Raw genomic sequence first — 27,007 nt, 5'->3', positions numbered from 1 at the left:
CATATAAGTAAATTTTATTAAGATCCTTCAAATTAATTGCCAAAATGATTATTCATGTATGCCTTTTGGCCAGAAAGGATTCAGTGGTCCCTCCCTATACCACCACCAGTACACCCCTTATAACACACACCTAAAGTTAATTTATATATATCATATATAGCTGAAACTTGTGAAATATAATGAAGCAACTTCATAAACAGAGTTTTTAAGTTTCTTCATGTAGAATAAACCTGCATGGGTATAGAGGGAACTTGAATGGAAGTCTAATTTCAGACAATAAACATGGAAATTAATGTGTTTAATTTTTTGTAGCAATAAATTAACACATGAGAATTTAGATTTAAGATTTTTTCATACTATAAACCCTGGGAGATGGGACTTGGACAGCAAATTTGAGTTAGGCGTATAATTTAGAAGTAATATTGGGAATTTTCAAGTGTATCTATCTATCTATCTATCTATCTATCATATCTACAAGAACTATTAGTCCATTATCATCTGGGACATATTTGACTATAGCTATTACGATAATTAACATCTGGGCGTTATAGTAATTATCAATGGGACATACTCAGCTGAAATGGGTTAAAGCTGGTGTGGGGGTTTGATTTTCCATCATACATGTACATAAAAAAATTATGTATGCTAACAGACAGCCAGAGGTTAGCCAAAAGAGCTCAGCACTTGAAAATTCTGGTGACCTTATTTCTCCACTCATCCAAAGGTAAGCACTTCGCAAAATGTGCACCATGCACTTCAGATACCTTGACATGTAGTTCATGCTATCACTATCACAAAAGTCACCTAGGAAAATCCTATAGGTACAGTGCACATGTACAATGTACCTGCATGCGCGGATCCAGAAAATTTGTCCGGGGGGGGGGGGGGGGGGGGGGGGGGGTCCAACATTTGAGTTTGCAGGGGAGGGGCTGAGGTATATTTTTGGCAATTTTATAATGTGATTTAAAGAAATTTGAATTTAAAAGGGGGGGGGGGCATGAACACCCCTTCTCTAGATCCTTGCATGTGTACCTGTTTAATATATGAATCTTAAAGTACATTCTTTCTCTTTACTCTTGATCACATGAAAAATCATTTGATCTTCGGTCAATATATATAATGATGTACCTGCATGTACCTGTAATGCATGTGATTCTCCTTCAGTCAAGATAAAAAAGTTACAAGTACAGATATTGTGATGGAATTTAATACAAACAATCCTAATATCAATTTTTTTTCACAACAATAAAATGGCAATAAGTCTGGCTTTTTTTTTTTTTTTTTTTTTTTTTTACAACATTCTAACCATTAAATTTTGTAAAAGTTACCATTTATCACAGCTGTGCATTTAAAAAAATATACTGACATGAAATAAATAACAAAAAGTATAAACAGCATCAATAATATTGGACAAGACAATATGTAGTTACAAATATTTGTAAGTACAGTGCCATATTAACATAATCATTGTTACAATGATGTACTTAGAAAGCAGTCTGCACTATTTCATAAATAGGTATTTATTACAGATGCTACATGTACATGTAGTCATGATACCAGCTACAAGCTACAGTACATGTACCAGTGCTTTCTTCAAATATTTCATTTGACATCTGCTGTTTTTGTTTAGCATGTACTCCATTGGACTGGGAACTCAATATATAATACAGATGCCAATTTAATTAACATTCCAGTTGTAATCAAAATATTGAAAAAAAGAATGAAGATCTGCCATTTATTTGACAACTAGCTCCAAATTAAACACTTTCTTTTTTAACTTTACTTCGCTAACTTTGCTAAAGGTTTCCAACACTTCATATTTGAGAAAGTAGCCAATCATAGAGCATCCATCATCCTCACAATGTCAGGGGTTCTGAGTCCACTTGTGTCTGAGGGAGTGGGACCCACGGCCACGAGTAGACTTAGGACCCCTGACATTGTGAGGATGAGCATCCATTTTTCCTTTAAACATCTTTTTTTTGGTTTGAATCTTAGAATTTGTTCATATCTCCCATTCATCAATAGTCATAGCATGAATGTAAAAAGTATCAGAACAAAAAGATTGTGAATGAAATACTATAACTTAATTTTCTTCATCGTTTAGCTTATTAATTATAGCTTTGGGGATAAATTGGATCTGGAAATAAATAAAAAAGAATAAAGAAAATCTAAGGAAAGCACTGGAAAGCTGTGCTGTTAATCATACAAATACCCGGGTCAAGGCTTTTAACATGTAAACTTTCATCTATTTCTACAAAGCTCTTCTAAAAATGTCAAACTGAACAATATGTAGTACCGGTATATCTATATAGTGAAATATTGCATTTCAAAGAACCTAATTTAAGTGAGTGTATATATTCTAACCAATGAAATAGTCATAGTCTTTGTTTTTATCAATATACGGTAAACCAATTTTTATTCGCGGCGTCTTTATTTCGCGATTAACTGCCGATAAGCTGGTTCATGACGAGTAATGTTCGCGACCAAGCCTTATCCAGACCAGCATTGTTATAAAAACTAAAGACAAATGATTGGTTTGCAGCAGGAAATATTTGCGACTACAAGGCTCTCGCTAACCTTGCGAAAAATTTCTCGCACGCGAATAAAAGTTGGTTTACAGTATGTGAACAAAATAAGTTTTCACATCAATCCATTTTATATTTCAAATATTGCTTTGTTCTATTTTCAGCACATTTAGGTTTTAAGTTGTACATGTACTAGTTATTGAACATCTTATCACAGTTTCTAACCTGACCAGTTATCTTACGTTATTTCCCCATTACATTTTTTTTTCCCTAATGCACTATGCAATCAATACATCCTATCTAAAATTTAAGCTTTGAGATTCAACATCACTGCAGTAGAATTATCTCCCTTTTCCCACTGAATAACCTTGAATAACTACACAGGATGAGGCTGGGTCATTCAGTCAACTGAAAGGTGACTACCCATTATATATAAATAACAGGGTGGTGCCATTCAGTAATCAGACCAGACCTTTCTGTTAGACATTTAGTTGACTGAATCACACAGTTTCATCCTGTTGTTTGACTTATACAGCCCCTCCATGTGGAGACTAAACAGCTCCTCCTAGATGTAGTCGATTCTCTGGCAGCCGGCAATAACAGCCCCACCTAGTCAATTCTCTGAGAACGGAGGACCTTGTACTCCTCATATTGCTGGTCAGTGAGGACGCCGGTCACCGCCACCAGCTGATATTGCTTGGCCTTCAGTCCATACAGCGTGCGGCGAATGGTCCTTAGGTTGCCACCGTTCACCACACCGTGGTACTGCTGCATCTGTTTCCGTGGAGTGGATGGATCGAAGATGAGCAAACGGAATCCACCCTCCCGCATCTCCTCTATTCCCACTACTGTCCGACTGTGACCTAGAGGAAAATAAAAGACCAATTCTGTTGAATTTTTATAGGTACATGTAATGTATAAATCATATAAGGTGAATGTTAATTAAATCATTGTATCAAAGTGTCCCTGGATTATGAAAAAACTGCAAAACTTAGAATGGTTATTAGTGACGTGAAGCGAACGTTAAGCAATTGGTTACCATGGTGCTGTAGATAGATGGGGAGTTTGTATGGCTCCCTCTTCTCAAAGTAAGCCTTGATCCACTCAAACAGTCGTGGGTGTGTGCCCTGGGGTCCAGATGGCTTGTGAAAATCCAACAGCTGACATCTGAAATAAAATGCATGTACAGATATAAACAGTTATTGATTTACACACAAGTTAAACCAGTTCTTACGTGCTATTTGTTCAGTAGATTTCTTTAGACATTTTACAAGTGGAAGTTCTAAACATAATAAGGAATTTGACATTAAGTATTCGAAAAGGATTTAACAGTTTCCTTATCACACAGCCAATACCTTGATATGGCCAAGTGATTTATACTCTTTTACAGCTAACGTGGCATTCAGCAAGTTCTTTATACAGGATGGTTATTTAAACAAAATAACACTCACTGTCACTTGTAACTTCAAGTGAGATGGATTTAACAGCTACCTGGCAACCTAGCTGACTTTCCAGCAAATGTCAGTAATGTGGCTTCCAAAGAAGCATGACAATACAGACCTAATGGTGGTCGACAATCAGTTCAAACAACCCCCTTCAAACTTAACTAGCCTCTTCTATATTTTAAGGTGAAACATATTATAAAATGGCCAATGCCATTTGTAGCCTCATTTAAGATACAGATGTCGAAGCCTCCACCTACATGACTTTTGAGAAAGTATTGTGTACAATAATATGGTACAATGTGGCCGTCTAAAGAACAGTTGCTGTTCTCACCCCCCCCCCCCCCCCCCCCCCCCCCCGCCCAACTCATTTTACGTGAGGACAGTGTATAGAAATATAATAATATGGCCATTACCATGAAGCCTACTTAAAGAGACAGATGCTCCGACTCTCCTCCTTACCTGACTTTCAGTGAGTACAATGTGGCCGCTATCTCGGTGGCGCCGATCCACTTGGTGGTGTTGGTAACCTTGTTTCCCAGTTGCTCCCTGCCCTGCTGGTCAAACCCTTTGGCCCATGCCGCCTCTATGAGCTGCTGAATTTTGGGAATGGAAGGAATCATAGGCTTACCTGATAATAACAGAAACATGATAAAATTTTATTACAATATGAAACTTCTTGTCAGATTAAAAATCAGAAATAGTGTAAATTTTTAACCGATCAAAATCTCTAATATAATCATCAACTTTAAAATTATTTAAAGGATATATATTTCATTGATTTAAAAGCATCCTTCCCTTTTAAGTTTACCACAATATGGTATACGAATTCAAAATGAGGCAGGTTTTTAAGGCATAATCATTATGAATGTTTCGTTTTAAACCTTTACACAGAAAGAGAACAAAACCAAATCACCATTAAAGAGAACTTTGCTGTAGGTCGGATTGGCTGCCAGGGAGGAGAGCAGCATCTGGAAGTTCCTGTACCCACAGCCCCACCCCCGGTCTCCATAGGAGGCAGAGTAGTGGTCCACATGGGAGGCCAAGTAAACACTGGCAATGTTGGGGGGCTTGGTGCCGTAGTAGGTGGCTAATCTCTCCATTACACCTGAAGAAATAATAAATAGGTAGAAATATTTTTAAGAAATATGATAAATATGTAACTTTAATAATACTATTGTTTCGATATACAAATTTTCAATTGGTACATAAGCTAACTATATTTTGTCATTAATTGAAATTAAAAGCTACTACATAGTGATTTTCGAGAGTAACCCCAGTTATTTATAGCAGCTTTGTCTTTTATTATGAAGACTACTGATTCAATGCACCACAAGTTGTTATAGATACTGACAAAAAAAAATTAAGCCTTCACAATTCAGCATTTCATATCCAACTACCATAGATTGCTCAATGTTTTAATCTAACTGAACTGTGCATGTTCATCAAGATAATCTCAGATTTAAAGCCATTCACTATGACTAACACTGGGTGACATTTCAAATTGAGTGAAACATCCAATAAATTACCAGTAGGGCATAAAAGGGTTAAGTTTTCAGTGATTTAAAATTGATCAATACTCCACCCCTTGAGATCCACACCTTTCGTACAAGAGTGTCCGTCGTCCGTGCCGGCAAGATCTCTGGTCTTCATGCTCTGTTTACGAAGATGATACTCTGTGATGCTCAATTCTCCTCTTGTGAATGAGTTTTCTAAAGTCTTCTCATATTGCTTCTTGTAACTGGAATTCCCTTTCATACCATACATTGCCTGAAAAATTGATGGAAAAATCTCAATCAACTTCAAAAACCAAACCTGATATAAGAGGCTTAAACAAGCTAGTTTAATACCAGTAAAATCAGATCTTCCACCGCTCACCTGTTTGCTCACCTGTTTTCAATAAGTTAATGTATCAAAAAACCGTGGAGCAGATGGAGATTCTAATTTTTAATTAGATTGCTAATTAAACAACAGATTCTTGCCAATAAAAATAAAAGAATTTTACCTTTAATTTCAACATAAATCAGTAATTTTATTAACAAACACACACATATATATATACAAACATTACTTAAAATGCCTCTGTTTGTTAATGTCTCATGTAGTGTTAACACAAACAAATGGTACAATTACTTAACACACACCTGCAAAGCCTCAAACTGCTTTTGCTCCTGGTCCTCATGTTCTGACTTCCCAAGCTCTTGAGCCAATGCAAAGTCATTATCAATTACTGCAAATATAAATAAATGATGTATCTTTTAATAGCAATTCTTGCGATGCATAATATTTTAGTTGTTTAATACATACAGTATAAGCAGTTATAATTATTTCTGATTTCAGAAAAGAGGTACACATTGATGTATCATGATAAAATCTCAGAGTATCACAATAAATCATGCTACTATTGAATTGTATCATTAAACCTCTACTAAATCCTAATATTTTATTTTTCAACTAGACTGCTATAAACATAAGCGTATATTCACCTGGAGTATTGTTGGCAGAAAAATGGCCATTGACATGGATTTCTAAGATGGCAGCATCATCAAACTCTTGATCACAAACGGGGCAGTTGTAGGTATCATGCCATCTTTCATTGCCATTCCAGCTACTACTGCAGGCCGCCATTTCCCAGTCTTCCTCTTTATTACTCTTCTCAGAGGATGCAGATCTTGCAATAGAAGTCTTCTTGCCTCTGATTGGCTTTACATTATCAGAGGATGCAGATCTTGCAATAGATGTCTTTTCGTTTCTGATTGGCTTTACATTTCTACTGTCTCTTTTCATTGGAGAAAATAATTTTTCTTGCATTTCCATTGGCTGGTCCGGGCTGAGGATATCAGTGTGACTAGTATTAACGTGGATCTGTAATTCATCTACCGACTCCATTGCTGCTCCACAGAGAGGACATCTTGGGACTGAATCATCATCCACCATCTCATAGTCACCACCTTTACATGGACTCAGGATATCTAAATGCTCCCTATTGACATGAGTCTGAATATCCGCCTCTGAGATTGTACTGAACTGGCACATTGGACATGGAAATTCACCGGGAATGTTGGAGTTGATATCTGGCTCTACATTATCATTGATATCTGGCATTGCTAAAAGCCTATTTCTTTGAACACCTTGGAAACTGGTCCTTGTGCTTATGGCTTCTCCTCCTATTGCAGCTTCTCTGGAAGTGTTGTCATGGCTGTTGTTAAAACCTTGAGTCATTCGTAAAACCCCCACCTCTTCTTTGGGTTGGTTGACATCCAAGAACAGACGTGTCTTGTCCAAAGTTTCAGAAGACTTGGCCCCATGTTCTCCATTGGAAGATGTCTGACTAGAATTATCTTTGCTGTGTAAATTGCAGCTTTTCTCATGACTTCCACCAGAGCCTCCAGCCGTGTCCTCTGTTTGAAGAAATGCTTTATCATGGGATACTTCATCAAAATCTTCATCTTTGGGTTTACTAGTGCCTTTTGGCGACTTGACTGTCTGAGCATTATCTGATGCTGCCTCTACTTTGCCCTGGTGTTTGGAATGTGTATCTGCTGCGGTGGATGTCTGTGACAGGGGAACTTCAGATTCAAGAGAATCAGACAAGGTGCTGGACTTACTAGATTGAGCAGTAGTATTTTCTTCGGCAAGATGAACACTGTTGATATGTAAATTCATCTCATTGGATGTAATGCCACTAAGATCACAAAAAGGACAAGATATGTCCCGTTCGACATGCGCCATCATTATGTGGACTCGCATTTCATTCTGGGTCAGGCCCTTCTCTCCACAGATGAGACAGGGAAATTTAGCATCATCTTCCAAATATACACCCTCCTTCTTCAATGCAATACCTCCCTCAGCCATCTGATGTTCTGAAAAGCAAATCAGTTAACTGTTCAGTTTAAATTGTACTAATGATTCTTTTCTATAATTACATGCTTTTATCATTTCACAATTATTTACATGTATTATTAACATTTAACTCTTCTCATTTCATGTGCCTGTATTTTGAGAATAATTAGTACGAGATGTAGATCTACATGTTCTATCATAGATTAATTCATATATTTCTTTTTCTTGACATTAATTACTAGATACATATATAGTACATGAATAAAGATTTATAAAATTGTCCACTTTAGGTGATGATATCAACAACACAACTCTACACAGTACACTACATTTAAAAATGAACAGGTGATTGTCATTACAACTCATTACTCATATAATTCAAAGCTAAGTACTGCCTTGTTTAGCATGTAGATCTCCCTTGTTAAAATCATCTACCAAATAATAGATCTATTCAGAGACATAAATAACATGTTATAAAAGCGATTATAGCAATAAGGAAATATTAAGACCACTAAAAAAACTATATTAAACAGTCTCATTCAGAGGAAAAAAGGAAATAATTCAAACAGCTGTGACATGTGAATGATGTTCATTATCCCGACTGCTGATTCTGATACTGCATGATTGATGACGTCAATTTTAATAAATTTTATCTGAAAAATAGAAACAAATCGAAAAGAAAACACTATATCATTATAATACTATACCTTTAAGGTGTTCAGAAAACCGCTGGATTTAATGTGTTTCCATATTTAAAAATATCTCATGAATTTTCTATGAACTGCCTATTTTCATTTTCATCAGCATACTGCTCGGATTGAAAATGAACTGCTGATAAAATCCGTCAAAAACATAAAAAAAATAATATTTAATTCCAAACACATCGAAGAATTTTTTTGTTAAAGATAGCAAATAATTTATAAAGATGTATTTTTTACACTGTACAAATTAAAATAACTATATTTTTTAATGCGTCTTTTGTGAACACGTTTTTGGTTTTGTTTTTACACTTGGTGTAGTGTTTCCAGTTTGAGGTTGTTACAAGATCAACTGACTTCATTACCCTCTGTTCAATTTAAGACCAATGTACGGGTATGTTATTCACTGATTGTATAATTTCCCGTATTGAAAGAGTAGGCAGGGAAAAGGTTTACTGATGTAATCAAAGTGATTCGTTTCTGAAAGCACTGCATAAGCAATACTTGTCCCCTACTGGCACTCCTCAATTTTATTTTGAAACAATTGTTATTTTACATGCGAAATAGATGAGGAAAAAATCAGCAACCAATTTTTTTATAAGGACAAACATGATTATTAATGAAAAGCAAGGCACTTAAGATTAATTTCTTAATTATCTTTGCATTATGATTTCATTCAGGTAAATTAGGACTGTCACGGGTCACCAAAATACCCGAAAACCCTGGAGCAATTTGTTGGTTCAGTTTTGGTTCCATTTCTCCGGAACTCGGTTTGGTCTGATTTGTGTAATATAGTACGTATTCTGGCCATGTATACTGATGATTGTTCACTCCTCCTAAATAAAATATCCTGTGACTTACTTGAGTATAAAGGAGAAACACTAGTTAAATAAACAAAGATGGCGGCTTATGATTTGGACATCGAACATGTTTCAAACAGTTGTTAATAGAAATGCTAAGGGTAAGGGTCTTTTGGATTTATTAAAAGTGAGATTGAATGAGGAAAGTCAGAAGTCATATCTATGCAAAATAATGTGGGAAAATCTATGTGGTTTCTGAAAATGAAACACACGGTGTGCATTACCCGCAACCCAAAAAACATGAACATATCATTAACCTTCACTTGTTTTAAATCATAATTATACTTATTTTGTTAATATGTAAACGGTGTGACCGTTGGACCGAGCGCAGATATAACACAGTGCAGTTTGATTTTTGTAGAACAAATTTATTTGAAACGCACACAGTAGGATCCGCCTAGTTGCCTACTCAAATCTTTTGCCAAAGTTTAACTAAACGTCGCGTGCTCAGTCTGCAATATGACGTCATGTTTCAGACGTGAAACGTACACGTTTTGTCTTCGGAAATAGCCGAAGAGAGTTACGTTATTCCGAACTTTTTTTAATTTCTTCTTTCATTGTTTAACAATTTAATTCATATAAATGCCGTGGTAATAAAATTGAATACTTATTCAGTATCTAAAAGATCAGTTCCTTGATGTTAATGTTTTTATTTTCCACATGATATTTTGATAAGACATACATAGAACTAGTCATGTTTCTTGATTGAAGCACTATTGAAACCTATCTGGTGTCCTCTTTTATTTCTTTTAATTCAAACTACCTTTTATTAAAACACTAGAAAATTTTTATCGAGTTTAGGGGCAATATACATCGATAAGTACCAGTCAATCAATGATCGAACTAACTTTTTTAAAAAAAAAATGGCTGCCAATATGGTGGCGCCCAGGATTGGAAGAAATTTTTTTGGGCCTTAGTACCCCTGATTCAACTTTCATTTTTCACTGATTTTCTTATATATACGTGTTACCATTAATCCTCGTTTCGTCCGCCTCTCGCTGCGCTCGGTAATATATAGATTTATCAAATCACCCGTAACCATTTATTAAAAGAAGCATCAAAATATATACCTTAAAACGAAAGACATGAATTGAAAAATCGGCCACATATATACTTAATTTATAAACTATCAAGAAAAGGAACTTCATAATGAACATGATGAAAATGAAAGTTAACAATAATTTTTTTCCTTATAATTATTTGTAGTACATATGGCTTTAAAAATAAACATTAATCATTAAGTTATCTAGATCTGAGGTAAAATTATTCTTTGAATTAACGTATTTTTTTAATTTAATCCGATGTAATTTCAATTTCAAATTTCTAGCAAGGAAACTAGTTATTGTGTTGAGGTTTGTTATGAAAGAGTGAAGAGATAGAAAAAACTTCTGAAGTTTAAAAAACGAATTTTTATTTGAAAGCAGACCCAAACCAAAAAAAACGAAATTGAACCGAAAATTTTATGACCTAACCTGAAAAAAGGCCCTGAGGGAAGTAAATATATGCACCAGCATAGCACTAAAAACCCAATTATGAATACAAAATATTTTAAATACCGGTATTTACATGTAATAATTTTCAAAACCAGTGGATAAAAAGGAATGCATGTAAAACTTGGTGGATACATGTATTAGTAATTGATATGTTGCATGGAATAGAACAGTAAGATTTGCACTGTCTTCTTTTTTTCATATATTTATTAGAACCTTAATCTGACCTGATCATTAATAAGACTTACATTAAACTTTAGGATTAAAAGTTTAAATATGGAATTCATTCCTTATCTGTAGGGCATCATAGAAGGTTTGAAATCGATTATCCAAACCATAGCAAAATATGAAGAGGAGATATAATGACTGACTAACCATGAGAAAGAATATATCTCCCTTGGTTTTACCAGTAGGGGACCAATGATATATAGTTGTGAAATTTCATGTCTTAACAAGTTTTATGACAATCATAACTAAATTCTTGCTTCTTTTTCAGGTGAAATGACAACATGAATTGTCTAAGACATTGCCCCAATAAGAGCCATCCTCTGTGGGGTCTAAAGATAAAACCTTCCCCTAGTCAATGGCATAAAATTCCAAAACGTGGTCTTATCCAGGGTTCAGAGAAAGGACATGGTATGTGCTTGTTTTCTAAGTTAAAATGTATCAAATGTACAGCAGTTTAAATATAAAAACAATTGTCTCACAGTTTAAGGTGGTATTGAACATTTCCATGATGTGATGCAATTCCTATCAAAATAAACAATAAAATCAAGAATATTATTATGAATTGTTTCTTTCCCTAGATTGTTACCAAATAGTGTAGTGTAATGGGTTTGAGAGTTATCTACAGATCTGTAAGCCATGAGTTTGCTGGGGCTTTTATAATTCTGACCTTTCTTAAAAAAAATATGATCGTAATGTACTTTTATCCACCTTAATTTCAACAGGTGTCCCATGCCTCCTTAATATGAGTTTCACATTAATATACTACAAGTATTTGTACAACTATACTTAGATTTTGTTAGCTTAGTGTGGTTTATGTTTGCATGATTTAAATGCAATGAATAACATTGTTTTATAGACAAGTGTTAATCTTAAAATATAAACCTTTGTTTGTAGTATTTCAAAGTCCGATTATTAGGATGACTCCAAAAATGATAGGAACTGCCAGGTTCACCAAAAAAATAGGTTGGAGAGATGAAGCCCCTGTTTTTATGACGTAAGTACTAGTGCACTGTATATACTGTAAATTACTTATTTTACGTGAGTACTTAATCCCGCGATTCCACTGTCTTGTATCAAATCGCAAGAATATAAAATCGCGAGCACCAATTTTTTGTTATAATTTCCTATAGTTCAAAACTGTCTGAAAAATAAAAGCAAGATTTTAAAATCAGCCAGGGTTGGCTTCTCATGAGTTTATGCGGAAAATAGAGAGGTTGAGATTTAAAACGTGTACGGATACACGTATGTGTGTTAAAACTACACGTACACGTTTTTTGTAATTTATCAGTTGATATTCCTTAACTTGTAGCCAAGGATATAAACGTGTACGTAAATTGATGCTGTTTTGTGACATGAATGTATTTAGTTAATTCCAAATAAATGATGAATTTCTTATCAATTTTCAAAATGAAGTTTAAAAATCTATAAACTGTATCACAAGAATAAATTCACTCATTAATAAGATTTTATTTGCTGTAAAAAGCTACATGTTTATATACTTACGTGTAGACGGCACTCTACAAGTTTTGAGAACGTGTAGAAACCATGTCGTCACAAAAACTGATGACGTAATACATGAAGAAGTTAGGTGATTCCCATAATTCACTTACGCATACCCATACACCTTTGAAATCTCAACCTCTCTACTTTTAATTTCTCACGTTTAATTAGGAATCTACAGAAAGAGAAATCTACATCTTGCTTTATCCTAACAGGCTGTCAGGCAGTTAGGCAAGGTTTGGCACTAAGGCACGTCCGACCAACTTTGTCTTGTAAACGATAGGTCCGGTCGGGGTAAAATGTCTGTGTACTAGCCTGACTGGTCGTGTGAAAAAAATGAATGTGCACTTAATTTAAGATATTAAAATAATAAAATAAAAGCACTTTTTCCTCACAGGCATAAATTCTAGAAACTACTGTAACTTAAGTACAACCCAAGGACTAGCTCAGGGGATGACGTGGGCGAAATACTCGCGCTTTTTATCGGTAACTTTGCCGGAATTTCCTTCAAAAGAAAAGTTCAAGTAGCCCTGTACACTGAGTTCACAATCGTGTAAATTAACACAAGAGGCATTAAAATGATCTAAACCTATGGACATCTCTACAGACTTGGTGAATGCCTGTTGTGATTATCTTTTGGGATTATAAATATGGGCGATGCAACCACATGCTTTGCAAAACGATTTTTATTACTTTTAGGCTAGAGTCGATATTACAATTAGTTGGTGATTTTCAACTAGATAATATTTTGCCAAATAAATGTCTAAATAATCATAAAACTGTTTGTTTACAGTTACTGAGTACCAGGGTATCTTTAAAAAAAAAAAATCCTCAACATATTAAGGTTGGTTGGACTAACACCTCCAAAATACACAAACACAGAGACTGATTTTACATGTTTAATTTGTCATTTTAGCTGGGAGGTATATAGTCTCTGTTTTAGCTAACACAATTACAAAACATTTTGATCTATAAAATGTATGAATACATCAAATAATTTTGATTTAATAAATTGGATAAGTTTATTTTATTTTATTTTTTTTTTTAGAAGTAAATTGTTGTTTTATTTTTTTTAATGAAATTTTAAACTTAATTTAATTGTGGTTAAATCTGTGTATATCATCATTATTGTTATGCCATTGTCAAGTAATGGAAATCTCCCTGATTTCTTAAACTTCTTCCTGTTTTTCTGCTAAGGAGTAGCAAAGTTTCCCCAGAGGTTTGCTCTAGGGTGGTCCTTGGTCAACCATGCAATGCATCAATATTAGTAGGATTTGATTAAATCAAATCTTGAATCAATTTGAATGATTCATTATTGTTAAAAATAAACCAATACAATTAAACAGAAACAAGTCTTTAATATTTTTTGTTTGCTATTCATTTTTAGTTTATTTTTGTAAAAATTGGTTGGGGCTAGTGGTTAAAGAGTCAGGGCTATAGTGAAATATTGCTGAGGTAGCCCAACTGGTCAGTATAATTAGTAATTCAAAAACTTAATGTCAAACCCTGGTTAGGATAACAAATATACAAGGTATCTACATGTACCTTGGTAGTTTCAATTAATGAAGAGTATGATCCTTTGTGAATTGCAATCATTTTCACTTTCATGGGTAAAGTAGCGGACAAATGTTTAGTACATGTACAATTCTCTTTTATGATAATTAATCTAGTAAATCATATATGGATGCTTGTCTTCATTTTCTCCTATCTGCATAAACAGCATGCCATTTTGAAAAGTCAGATGATATGAACAAGTCTTTGTTGCTCAACTTTTACTTTTGAAAGTTGACTGTCTTATATAAGGTTAACCAGATGATAAATTAGCATGAGTCGCAGTTAACCATTTGGCCATCCCAACAAAAAGAATAACCTTTTTTACATATATAAAGATCACAAAAAAGAGGAAATCTCAGATAATGAATGAAACCTGAATACAATATGCTTTATTTCCATTGGCGGGTTTCAATCTAATTATTTTTCCTAATATTTTTTAATCGTTTTCTTTCAGGCGCAGTGAGTACCTTGGTATGATGACTGTCATGAGAGTTAAATTCAACATGGTTGCTTTGGTTTTCTTTCTCTGCCTTGTTTTCTCAATCATCCATAAAGGGAGAGAACTGAAGAAAAAAGGACACAACTTAGATGACTGCAGTGAGGAAAAAGTGGTCATGTTGAGACTGAAATATCTTTTGGAATTGAAAGAAGAGAGAGATAAATTTGACCTGGCTGCAAAAGCCAATAAATCTTAAAAAAAAAATAGTACATGCTATTGCAGTGTGAATATATAATTTTATTATTGTTACATACAATTCAACTGGAGCAGCCCTTTAATTTATTTTTTTAATCAAAGGAATGCTTGATTGAACTCATAATTGAAAATTTTAGAATAAAGAGATTTATGATTTACACAAAATATTGCTTTATCTGTTTTGTAAATTGTTTAAGGAACCAGCATATACATTTGTAAAATTGAATAAAATGCGTAATGATTATAGTATAACAGACTTGTACATGCATATGATGCTGAATGCATTTAGAAAATGATAGTCAATGTAATTAAGACCCAGCTCTGCAGGCACTCTATTGTGATCAGTATTTCCTCTGTTTGTTCATTTAATATCACTTGAACAGAGCATATTCTTTGGTCAAATTGACCTCAAATTTTATCCACAGAGTGCCTGTTGGTAGGGAATGAAATATATTAATTCTTTAACCATTTTTCAAGAAAAACAGATTATGTTCATTATTAAAAACCTTTTTTTTTGAACATCATATTTCTCTCCACTTGTTCAGCTTCACTTACATGTATTACATTCCTGTTGGTAAAGGATTTGCAGTAACCTTGAACAATTTTTAAGGTCATAGTTCACCATCAAGTTATATAACCTGTCTGAAAAAATAGCCTTGTCCCCTAAATATTTGCTCTTCCGCTGGCCCTATTAAGGTGAAACTTTACAGAGTGTCCGGAGGTAGATGTGTATCTGACCTTGAACTTAATTTCTAGATTAAAGGTCAATTAAGTTGAAATTTTTTCTATTAAGTCCTTTTTTGGATTTTATTTTCTTTATCAGCCATAAATTGCTTCCCAATAGAGACCTGGTTAGAATTGATAGATTGCTAAATATGCAAGCTACATGTACTTGTATTTTCTGGATATTCTCAATTTTTATTGATTTAACATTACAGTTTTAATTAATAGACGGTGTAGCAGGAAACATTTTATTTAAATCTTCTGTAACATAAATGATAGCAATATAATTTCATTATGTTGAACTTGTTTTATGTGAATAAAGTGTAAGCGTCAAATATCGAGCATACAAATAGTATGGTGGCATAGATCTGCCACCACTTGTCAGATAAATATGTCAACTTGTCAGATCTTGATGTCGACTTGTCAGTTAATTATGTGTACTTATCAGTTCTTTAAGTCAACTTGTCACTTATCCACGTGTTTAAAAATTTAACACTATAACCTTTCCAAGCCCAATTTGTGCCATCATGTTGAAATAATATTTTCTGACAAGTCGACATAAGGATCTTTTAAGTCGACATAATTATTTGACAAGTCGACATAATTATTTGACAAGACGACATAATATCTGGCAAGTCAACATCATTATCTGACACCTCGGCTTATAATATGAATGATAAATTTCTTTAAACTAGTAGCCATATTATATTTCCTGTCAGATAATTATGTTAACTTGTCATATCTTTATGTCGACTTGTCAAATAAGTATGTTAACTTGTCAGATCTTTTTGTCGACTTGTCAGATATTATGATGACAAGTTAATGGCAGTTAGTGGCACTAACATGCTTTAACAACAAAATATTGAGTTTCTAGTCAAAATAGTTATTTTCTGACAAGTCAACATAAAGATCTGACAAGTTGACATAAATATCTGACAAGTCGACATAATCATCTGAGAAGTCGACATAACTATCTGACAAGTGGTGGCAGATCTCTGCCACCATAGAATAGCTTTCGTACAACTTAGTTTTGAATGAAACCGGAAGTTCAAAAACAACGGAGGCGTTTTCCTTGTTGAAAAAAATTTGGCATGAAATCATATTTACCTGTTTAACTTAACCAATGTAGCGCCTAAACATTGACACTGCTGTATATAAATCATGTCTCGACAAGGAACAAGAGGAGTAGATCTACGCAAAGTTGTAAGTTTATTTTTATTCCGAATTTTCTCGCAGTATTTGACAGCTGAGTGAATAAAATATGAACGGGTTGTGTCCAATCGCCCAAATGGGATATAATAACCCGTTTGGGATATAATAGCCCAAATGAGATACAAATTTTAAGTGCAAAAAATTAAAAAAAAATTAAATTTTTGATATAAATCCGCATTAGAATAGCCTAGATGAAATGCAACAACTTTTGGTAAACAACTTTTTCTGGAACCGTACTGTTACGGAGATTGATCCCTCAGTATATTCAAAACTTCTTGGGGATCAATCTTACAAACTATAGACATATAGAAAAATTTCTTAACCAAAAGTTGTTGCATTTGATACACATAAATGCGGATTATATCAAAAATTTAAAAATCAAAAATTTGTATTTTTGCACTTAAATTTATATCCCATTTGGGCTATAATATCCCAAACGGGTTATTATATCCCATTTGGGCGATTGGTCCCAACCTGTTGAAAGAACATCAAATGACCCATGAGGTCTGATGCATGGATCTTCTTAATGCTGTGTAGATGTGTAGGTATGATGTTAAGATTTAAATTGCTTGTGATATACACAGAGACGTATGTACTAGTATATGGTATATACGTTACTGATATACATTTTTTATTAATTCGATACGACGAGACACTGATATTTACAGTGCAAAATTTGTATTTAAACTTAAGCTAATTTGCTTTGATGCTACCAGGCTACGAATGTACATGTGGTGGAGTAAAAGCAAAAGATAATTTAAACATTGTTGTTGCAGAATGGAGAACTGTTCTCTTTGACATATGGTGCTCTTGTGGCGCAGCTACTAAAAGATTATGAAGATGATGAAGAGGTCAACAAGCAACTAGAAAAAATGTAAGTGATAAATTGTAATATATAACATATGATATATGTGTAATACATTTAAATCTTACAAAAAATGCCTTAAACAATTAACTTGCTGTTGTGACTTAGTCCAAGCTACAGTGTATGTACATTACTTATTTTTGACTGCATTTTATATCTTCAGGGGCTACAACATTGGAGTCAGGTTGATTGAGGATTTCCTGGCAAGGTCAAATGTGGGGAGGTGCAATGATTTTAGAGAAACAGCAGATGTCATATCTAAGGTAAGCTTTATCAAAGATGGAGCACCCATATACTATACAGTCAGTAGAAACAGATAAGTTGGTAAATATCTCCTCCAAAAAAATGGATTTTAACAACTGTGTTCTTGTTAATCAAGTTATAGTTTTAATACTTCTGCTATCAAACTTTGAAACATAAAATCCCTGAAATGTTCTACTTTCCCACTTGAACAGTGAGTGGATGATGAGCGCATTCTGAGGGAACAATGAGCGCATGTTGAACAGAGTTTGGAAAGCGCTTATAGGTTGTGAACGGTGAGCAAACATAAAGTGCAAATTAAGCGCAAAGTGAATGTAGAATGCACGGAGAATGATATGTGAACACTATGTAAACGCAACATAAACAATTTATTCAGAGAACCTCAGGAGTTATCCTTAAATTGTGTTTCGTCGGTAATCGGGAAAATAAAAAAAAATACATGTATGTATTGTTATCAGCCCTAATATAATATTATGTGACTGAACGATAGGTGAACGCTGAACGAAGGGTGAGTGCAAAGTGAAGACTTTGTGAATGTACATTAAGCGAACGTATTGGAACAGAGAGCGCAAGTGAACACACTGTAAGTGCACGATGAACGCACACAAAAATAGGAAAGTAGAACGTTTCAGGGACTGTATTGGATTGTGTATACAAATTCATTTGTATGTACTTCTTACCGCTCTTTCTTTCTCAGCTGGCCTTTAAGATGTACCTGGGGATACAACCAGTGGTCAGCAACTGGAGTGCTGCTGGTGATGAATTCTCCCTCCTGATCGAGAATAACCCCCTCACTGATTTTGTCGAACTTCCTCCAGGCCATTCACAGCTGAACTTTTCTAATATCTTGTGTGGAGTTCTGAAAGCAGCTTTAGAAATGGTAGGCATTGGCACAAAACTCTCTCTCTCTCTCTCTCTCTCTCTCTCTCTCTCTCTCTCTCTCTCTCTCTCTCTCTCTCTCTCTCTCATGTACCTGTGATATTAATCTGATATTTAGTTCTGTAAATAAGTTCTTAAAATTTTCTGAAATTATTTTTAGGTCCAGATGGAGGTAGATGTGAGGTTTGTGCAAGATACCCTAAAGGGAGATAACATCACTGAAATTCGCCTCAAATTTGTGAAGCGGTTAGAGGATGCTGTACCTGTGGGAGAGGATTAAGAAGAATTAACAGAACTCTAGCAAAATGATAATCTTCAGACTCTTGTGTCTTGATAATTTACAGTTTTAGGACCTTGCATTCCATCAAATCTTGTCTGTCATTGATTGAAAATTTAGGATATGATGTACGTCATTATTATGTGGATATGTGCGAAGGAGAAAAAGAGATATGTGATGTTGACACATGTATTGAAACATTTGTAAATGTATCATCTTTTGTGTAAATGTTGTCGAGATGTATGTATATGTAGGATATCCCTGTAGATGTATTTGTGACTTACCGGTAAATGTTTTTTTTTGTTTTTGAGATAAGACAATTTGGGTATCGATTTTTTGATCCCTGTGGATACATGCATGTTTTTGCAGCGATTGAAGTGAAGGGATCAGACAGATTATTACTGGTCAGTCTTGTTTGTTGTAACATTAAAACAAATTAAAAAATTAGATGAAGTTTTGGTTTTTATTTTGTAGAGAAATATGGATAAAAAAGCTTGAATATCAGTATCTGATAATTTAGAGTGATTCAGCATTAGATGTGATGTACATCCTAATAGTCATTTTTTCCTGATCCTTAACTATCGTATTTGAATAACTTAGCAATGGCAGCATTTGAAGAGACTTGTTTACATGCTATGTCCATCCTGTAAAATTACTGTCATTATGTTTGTTTCACAAATAACTGAAATAAGAGGGTTGGTGTAAATCACAGTCATTGTCTTCATTAAAAACCCCCACCAAATATATTAATTTCAATGTATTAAATAATTGACAATGGATACAAGAACTAACTTCAGAATTTTGTTAAAAGAAATTAATAAACTCCGTAATTTTTCATTAGAACAGAAATCGCAGCAACCAAACTAAACTAAAGTTACTGCCCTTTGAATAACAGCATGTTGCTTTTTGTATCATAATGTACATTAAAATTTAATTGAAATTAGCAAACTTTCAAGTAACTTTAAAATTTAATTGAAATTAGCAAACTTTCAAGTTACTTTTTTCCATATATATATATATATATATATATATATATATATATATATATATATATATATATATATATATATATATATATATATATATATATATATATATATATATATATATATATTTCTTTTCTTTAATTCATTTGAGATGAAATGTACCTTTGAAAGGAAAAAATGCAATTTGTCAAAGGATGGATGATAATTATATTGGCAGACATCCCCTTTTCAAATCTTTCATTTGTAAGTATACCTGAGATGTGTTCGATACCTTTATTTCAAAAAGAAAATTAAGAAATAAAAACCCCCTTTTTTGACGGAAAAACCAATGAATGTAAAATGTTGTTGTTTTCTTGTTGTTGTTTTTTGTTTTAAAGAAAAGTGTCTTTAAACAAAACCTCCTGCTTTGGCTGTTGAGTCATCTTAGAACCATTTTTACACAGCTTGGAACTCGTTGTTTCAAAACGCCAATGTGACGTAGGCCTGATTATTTCATTGTTGGCCACTCAGCCTGCGCAATCTGTGTATATCTGGCTTGAAACCAGCGCCATTTTTTAACTTGTTTTGACGCAAGGAATAGATAATTACGTCCTACTGAAGGTCCATGGTCTTTTAAAAATGGTTTTATTTCCTCTAGGTATTATGTCAAGACATGCAGAACTGATTTATAAGCAACTTTCTATCGTATACAATTTCATGCAGGTTTTTTTTTAACAATTACTTACTGGTGTGTGCACGCTGACACAATGTTTGGTACCCAATACTTATCAAATGAAACTGTAGACAGTATTTACTAAACCGGTCGACATTTTCAATGAGAGAAAGTTATTTTTCAAATGTATCATCACGAGTGATTTGAAAGCTTGATTACGTTTTATTTGCGGAGTTGCCGTTACTTGAGCCCTAGTCTTCACTTGCTTTGCTAAAATACAACCAAAGTGAAGATTTCGTTTCCTCTCTAGAGACGTCAGTGACACAAAGATGTGAAAAGAATCGACATTTTATATAGCGTAACACGAAACCACTCCAATAGTTAATGTGAGTTCTCCATTTTATTTCTCGTCCGTGGCAAAGGGAGGAAACATCCCCAACTGAATAACAAAACTATCAAATCTTGATTTTTAAAGCCGTGTTAAAATAAGCTTCGTTTGATGCATTTTAATCTAATTGTAACAAATAACACATGAATAGGCGACAATGTGATCTCACACATAATAAAGAGAAAATCAATGAAAATACATCAAACACTTCAATGTTTCTATCCCGCATTTGCCAACCAAAAACGTCAAACGCATTAACTTTATAACCAAGAAATAAAATCCAAGATAAAAGGTGAACGCAGCCATAAAAAACACCTGCATTAACACATCTCTTTGACCAACAAAACTCGATCGTTTTTTAAGTTTGATATTTATGAAAATCCCAGCAAAGCGTACGTAGTACCTATACGTAAATAAGGCCACTATCATGTTTTGTAGTCTGATGCCTGCATGCCCTTTTCACGTTTAACTTTAAAGTGTTCAATGTATTAAGGACCACATTTTGTACCGAATGAATGGTCTGATATTCTTAACCATGATATCATTTTGAAGTTGCTATCAAATAAAAATAATCCACCAATGGAATTTTCAAAATTTTGATTGTCAAATCATTTGCAACTTGAATTTTTCATTGAAGTCTATGGGCAACGCATATAATATAGTTTGGAATTGTTTAAAAGTAACATAAAAATTGAAACAGATCTCGTGGTGAATATATTCATAAACTTTCTTTTTAACTAACATGTGAATTGAAATAAATCATTTACCGCAGATATTTTGACAAAATTAAGTTTTCTTCTTTTCATTATAATGGATGATAACTCTTCCAAAAAAAAAGTCCGGTTCCTTATATATGTATGTTATCAGTCATGTGAAATTGGTTATTTTACTCTCATACTAGCAATGCATATTTAATTTAAAACGATTCAAAGTTAACCAATATCCCTTCATTGTACAATATTTACATCTACCGAGTATGATTCTCTCTATTTCCTACGGAAACTTACATGTATAAATTAGTTAATTCATAGCTCTATAGAAAGTGATAGGTCTGAAATCTACACGCCCCGTTTATCGATTGATCGAAACCTCCATCGACCTAAGAAAAATCACGACCTGCACGAAATAATCATGATGATGTCAGACTCCAGTTCCCATAAAAGACTATTTGGCTCTTCCTTTTAGCTAACGTATTGGTGTACATTAACAGTAATTTAGTGAATTTTACTTACTTTTACAATCAATGTATTAATTAGTTAAAAGAGAGATGTAAATATACACAATAAAATGCCTTCTTTGATGATTCATACGGGTTATGAAGGTAGCGATCATTGCAGAAAAAAAAATAGTAACTTGCGTTGCAATAATGCTTAAATATCGTGGCGATGAATCACCAGCATTTCATTCTTTAATTGAATACCTTAATAAAAAGTCAAGGTCACAGCAATATCATTAGTAAAGGTCACATTCATCCTTTCAGGTCACGGACAAATGTATTTTCAAGGTATTGAAAATTTCTCATTTGTTTTAAAACTCAGTGGATGATACTATATAGAACTAAAGCATGGTGGCAAATGCCGATGCCAATAATTAACTCTTTCGCATTTTAAATAGAACTGCTTCTTTAATGAACTTATCCTACATGTAGATATTGCAACTAACAAAAAGGACGCCCACTTGAACATAATCATTGTTATAAACTCTCAAAAATGTTCATATGATTACCTTAATAATTAAAATATAACTATTAAATATTAACGCTAAATTTGTTATAGAAACGAATTTGATAACATACATGTATTTTCATGTTTTATAGCTTACTTTGTTTATCACATAGTGCGTTTCAAAATTAATGTTTACTGTTACATAAAAATATATCCTTGTAATGTGCACATGATAATGACTTCAGGAAGATATTTAAGCTTACAGCAAGAATCAAATCACTACGCACGCCATGTTCAATCGCTACAATAAATCTGTTATAGACTCTACTAATATCAAAAACACAACATAGTTTTTTGTGCTTCCTAAAACATGAGCAATATGTCCAGATGGTTAGAGAGAGACAATTTTCATCATTTTAAACGATTACACACTTTTCTCCATTACACTAAAATACCAGATGCTTTTATCTGCCTCTGATTCACCAGATTACAGGAAAATTGCTCAATTTGGCTCTCAATTTGTACGGCACTATCCGTGCTGGCTGTCCAGAGGAAGCCGGGATCGATACAGAACTAGGACGGACAATAATTCAGAACCATAAGAACCCAATAATTAAATTTTCTTCAGAAAAAATGGACGTCTGGAACGTTTGAACATCTACCGAACAAATATTATTGCGAGCCATTCGCTCATGTTAATTCAATTTTACAAAAAGATATAGGTTTGCAAGCTGCGCCTGGGAAACCCATATGCGTGCAGGCAGACAGCATTGAAGCCTTGTTTCATGCACGGTTTTGGATCTTATGTAACACTGACGGAAGCACTAGATGCCAAGATAACTGATGAGTCAAATAAGAGAAGTTTTTGAAAGATTGCATTTTAAATGTCAATGAATTTAAAAAAAAAAAGCATTGCACATGTCTTTAATGTCATAATTGTAATGCAAAAATTACTGGACCAACAGCATGTAATAAAACGTTTTATTTGCTTCATGCTATAAGACTTTTCATAAGGTTAATTTTATATTGGCGGTTTATAAGAATTTTAAAAATTCAAATCAAATATCATTATAATAATCAATATTACTCTACCTTTAACTATTTTACAATTCCTACAACAATAAAGTTGGGTAAAAAGCATTTCAAGGAGGAGACACTTACAAGCTAATTCACTGTCGTGGGAAAATATCATTAATCAAGATTATGGAGAATATGCTGTCTCCCTATTTTTGACAGAGGTTTCTTTGTATTTCCCAGACAAATTTTTGTTTTTATGACGGGCATTGAAAAGAACTTGTAAAAAGACCTGATAAATTGTCCATTGTCAATTCCTCTTTATATATACTTATTTAAGTGTCTGGGACGAGAACAGGCACAAATACACATATTATCTCAGATTTGATGTACAAACCACTGCAATCAAATGTAATCTAAAATTCATACATATAATACCAAAAGTGCAATAATGCATTATAGCATATTATAGGGGATAAAAAAGCCCATGACATTATACAAAATATCTCCCCATTAAAAGAATAGCAATTTGCAACAATTACGTAATGCATTATATGATTTATGCAACAAATAGCTGAAATGTCATCTTCTGGGTTTAGTCACAACAAAGAATGAGAAAGAATATGAAGCCCGGCATTAATATAAAATCTCATTACAATAATCTGCTTCGCCGCTCTCAACAATTGAATTTGGAATAAAAATGCACAATATTTCTCATTTTCCTGATCCCCAGGGAAAGCCTCCGTGATCAATCATGTAATGACTTTGTCAATAAAGGGCAAGAAGGTAATCCACTCAATGGTGCTTCTGTTTTGGTTGCGCTGAAAAAATAACCAATGGAAAATGCTCTCCCGGGATTCCAGTGGAAACAGCTCCTATAGAAATGGGAACCGTTTACGGACAAGTAACAAGGCGCTTCATTTTATTTCTTTTCGAAGTCTTTCCGGACCGAGAACTGTCGTAAAAGGATTGTAAAATTGCGTTCTGTTGGCATTCTGGGAATACACTTGTCTGGGCTTTGTTGTTACTATACCATCCATACATCACCTTTGGATGACAAAGAATTATATAAACTAATCGATGGACGCGATACATTGGAGAAACGTTTAGAGCCAAAACACGAGGCGAACTGACGTGTAAATTTGTTAAAAGGTTAAACACATAGCGTTTGCTTTGGTTAAACGATCAATTCTACTTTAACTGTTTAATTAGTTGAGATATCATTTGAGAGAGAGAGAGAGAGAGAGAGAGAGAGAGAGAGAGAGATGATCGACGGGCAGAGAGAAAAGGGAGATAGGAAAGAGTCGCTTTCTGTTACATCTGTATATAAAAGCCCACTTTGTGGTAGATGCTGTTCACTTTGATAAAAGTCCTACATACTTGTAAATGAGTCAGGATTACTACAGCTATCAAAAGAAATAGCAAAGTAAAGTACTCTGGACCAGATCTAGAGAGAATTGATATGTACATAAAGTAGAACTTCTTACATGTTTAAAGTGACATATGTAAAGTGTGCAACAGTTTATAAATTAGCGGCATCTTCTAAGAATGTCAGTGAAGGCGTGGATCCAGTTTTTCCAAACAAGTGGGTGTCCAAGAAAGGGTTTTCTTTGCCAGGCCTTTTTTTGTTACACCGGTGTACAAGTCTAAGTTTTCTTGGGGAAGATGCCTCTGCTAAGAAAAAGAGCTTTCATTTTAAAGTGAATATTGAATTTTAACCATCTTATATTCGTACGTGTAGTAACTATATATTCTAAATTACAATAATTAAATAAAATTTTGAAAAAGTATGCACACACTTTATAATTAGGGATTGAAGATTCTTCAGTCTTGAAAAGAAACATTAGAATTGAATGTGGCAAAATAAAAACTATAACCCGAATCTGACAAAAATAAACTTTTAAGAATTGATATTCTTCATAAACACTTCACAAATAAATATTTTAATAATAAAACTTAAAAACATTACAAGGAAGCAATAAGGCAATCTTAAAACTCACACTTAAACGATACTTTTATAGAACAACATTTGGTTTTCTTAATTGAAGAAGGATGTGGCACTTTGGAGTTTAAGCACGACGAAAAAAAACATGCCAAGATTTATTTAATTGTTTTGTTTTTAAAAAGAAAAAAGGGACGAATATATATATATATATATATATATATATATATATATATATATATATATATATATATATATATATATATATATATATATATATATATATATATATATATATATATATATGTATGTATAACTTATAGATTTTTTTTAGAAGAAGAATAATTAGTCTCAATCCACCTCTTGAAATTTCCATCCTCACGTTTGTTCTACATCCGCGGATCTACACCGTAGGTGGGGACTGGGTCTGGAAAATTCAAACGTATTAAATTCACCCCAGTGCAAACAAAATTATTTCTCGGACGATCTGAAAAATCATTTTGGATCCAATCTTGCTCTTTTTCAAATCTTCAATTTGCTAAAAAGAATGTTTTAATTACCTTCTGTAGTCACTTGAAACAAGTGGTTGCATTCTCGTTAATGAGGCAGTTATTCCTGAACCCAAAGACAATTCTGAAACTGAAACTGTACATTAATAAGGATTGCCAAGGCATATACAGAAACTTGATTAGAATATAACTCAGCTCTGAAAAAACCCCTGGATTTATTTGTGAAATACATCATACATACATGTTTATATATCAGTATAAGATGTTGCTCGAATAAAGCTGATTTGATCTAACATATACATCAGTCAGATGTTTTTACAGTTCAATGTGATTAATATGAATAAACACCATGCGCCTCAGGATATTATTGCATTACAGTCACCTATTTCCTATAGCTACAACATCCCTTTCTTCTCCGTAAAGTAAATGTACAAAAACCAAATAATTTCAAAAATACAGTATAAACTTATAAAACTTATAAACTGTTTCAAAAGTAGGAACTTTGAAGTAGGTACTAAACTTGTCATGGTTGACAATTATATATACATAAACTTTCTGATTTTTACATGAACAATGATTAGCTAAGATAAAAATAAGTACATGCAGTCCCGTGCAGTTATCACTGAATATACATGTACTGTACTATAGTATATTTACATCTGATGATGATACGTCACAAAAGTTTCAGTCATTTTTCTCCACCACATGTGTGTGCCCAATTTGTAAGAGGCTGGGCCTCACTCGAAAACTCTCACTTCAAAATTGTTTTATACATCAAGTGCAATCCATTCGTCTTTCAGT

The 27,007-nt window shown here is 33.5% G+C and overlaps 3 protein-coding genes and 1 long non-coding RNA gene across 6 annotated transcripts; 2 read left to right on the top strand and 2 right to left on the bottom strand.

The window, feature by feature from the left end:
* Positions 1 to 1,219: 1,219 nt before the first annotated feature.
* Positions 1,220 to 8,687, bottom strand: LOC128184548 (zinc finger-containing ubiquitin peptidase 1-like). The gene is made up of 8 exons (XM_052854083.1): positions 8,518 to 8,687; positions 6,454 to 7,830; positions 6,112 to 6,197; positions 5,569 to 5,737; positions 4,884 to 5,075; positions 4,430 to 4,598; positions 3,565 to 3,692; positions 1,220 to 3,388 (listed from the first exon to the last, which is right to left on the bottom strand). Exons 2-8 carry the CDS (start codon positions 7,820 to 7,822, stop codon positions 3,135 to 3,137), a joined length of 2,367 nt encoding a protein of 788 aa, XP_052710043.1. The 5' UTR covers positions 7,823 to 7,830; positions 8,518 to 8,687; the 3' UTR covers positions 1,220 to 3,134.
* A 72-nt stretch (positions 8,688 to 8,759) lies between these two features.
* Positions 8,760 to 15,076, top strand: LOC128184549 (uncharacterized). Of its 2 annotated transcripts, none has more exons than XM_052854084.1 (4): positions 8,760 to 8,902; positions 11,355 to 11,494; positions 11,981 to 12,080; positions 14,595 to 15,076. In XM_052854084.1, the coding sequence occupies exons 2-4, from the start codon at positions 11,368 to 11,370 to the stop codon at positions 14,833 to 14,835; spliced, it is 468 nt and encodes a 155-aa protein (XP_052710044.1). In that variant the 5' UTR covers positions 8,760 to 8,902; positions 11,355 to 11,367; the 3' UTR covers positions 14,836 to 15,076. The 2 variants fall into 2 exon arrangements, with proteins under 2 accessions (XP_052710044.1, XP_052710045.1); XM_052854085.1 differs by having other exon boundaries at positions 8,828 to 8,896.
* A 1,514-nt stretch (positions 15,077 to 16,590) lies between these two features.
* Positions 16,591 to 19,498, top strand: LOC128184242 (trafficking protein particle complex subunit 3-like). The gene is made up of 5 exons (XM_052853663.1): positions 16,591 to 16,760; positions 17,546 to 17,643; positions 17,798 to 17,897; positions 18,593 to 18,775; positions 18,935 to 19,498. Exons 1-5 carry the CDS (start codon positions 16,719 to 16,721, stop codon positions 19,052 to 19,054), a joined length of 543 nt encoding a protein of 180 aa, XP_052709623.1. The 5' UTR covers positions 16,591 to 16,718; the 3' UTR covers positions 19,055 to 19,498.
* Positions 19,499 to 23,649: 4,151 nt separating this feature from the next.
* LOC128183989 (uncharacterized) lies at positions 23,650 to 27,001 on the bottom strand. 2 transcript variants are annotated; one of them, XR_008243674.1, is made up of 5 exons: positions 26,864 to 27,001; positions 26,258 to 26,336; positions 26,058 to 26,124; positions 25,243 to 25,429; positions 23,650 to 24,802 (listed from the first exon to the last, which is right to left on the bottom strand). It is a non-coding gene; the product is annotated as an uncharacterized LOC128183989 (long non-coding RNA). The 2 variants fall into 2 exon arrangements; XR_008243673.1 differs by lacking the exon at positions 26,864 to 27,001 and having other exon boundaries at positions 26,258 to 26,849.
* Positions 27,002 to 27,007: the final 6 nt, after the last annotated feature.

The sequence above is a fragment of the Crassostrea angulata genome, chromosome 5 (genome assembly GCF_025612915.1).
Source record: "Crassostrea angulata isolate pt1a10 chromosome 5, ASM2561291v2, whole genome shotgun sequence".
Taxonomy (NCBI): Eukaryota; Metazoa; Mollusca; class Bivalvia; order Ostreida; family Ostreidae; genus Magallana; species Magallana angulata.
The sequence above is the reverse complement of the archived record's forward strand: the minus strand, read 5'-3'. Positions and strand labels throughout refer to the sequence as shown.

What these genes read in the sequence shown, in the direction of transcription:
- LOC128184242 (XM_052853663.1), top strand. Translation starts at nt 16,719, where the DNA reads ATGTCTCGACAAGGAACAAGAGGAGTAGATCTACGCAAAGTT. An exon ending in GAGTAGATCTACGCAAAGTT is followed by an intron (nt 16,761 to 17,545) that starts GTAAGTTTATTT and finishes TTGTTGTTGCAG; the next exon opens with AATGGAGAACTGTTCTCTTT. An exon ending in AACAAGCAACTAGAAAAAAT is followed by an intron (nt 17,644 to 17,797) that starts GTAAGTGATAAA and finishes TTATATCTTCAG; the next exon opens with GGGCTACAACATTGGAGTCA.
- LOC128184548 (XM_052854083.1), bottom strand. Translation starts at nt 7,822, where the DNA reads ATGGCTGAGGGAGGTATTGCATTGAAGAAGGAGGGTGTATATTTGGAA. An exon ending in AGCAGTTTGAGGCTTTGCAG is followed by an intron (nt 5,738 to 6,111) that starts GTGTGTGTTAAG and finishes TCAATTTTTCAG; the next exon opens with GCAATGTATGGTATGAAAGG. An exon ending in CGGACACTCTTGTACGAAAG is followed by an intron (nt 5,076 to 5,568) that starts GTGTGGATCTCA and finishes TTATTTCTTCAG; the next exon opens with GTGTAATGGAGAGATTAGCC.
- LOC128184549 (XM_052854084.1), top strand. Translation starts at nt 11,368, where the DNA reads ATGAATTGTCTAAGACATTGCCCCAATAAGAGCCATCCTCTGTGGGGT. An exon ending in GGGTTCAGAGAAAGGACATG is followed by an intron (nt 11,495 to 11,980) that starts GTATGTGCTTGT and finishes CTTTGTTTGTAG; the next exon opens with TATTTCAAAGTCCGATTATT. An exon ending in GAAGCCCCTGTTTTTATGAC is followed by an intron (nt 12,081 to 14,594) that starts GTAAGTACTAGT and finishes GTTTTCTTTCAG; the next exon opens with GCGCAGTGAGTACCTTGGTA.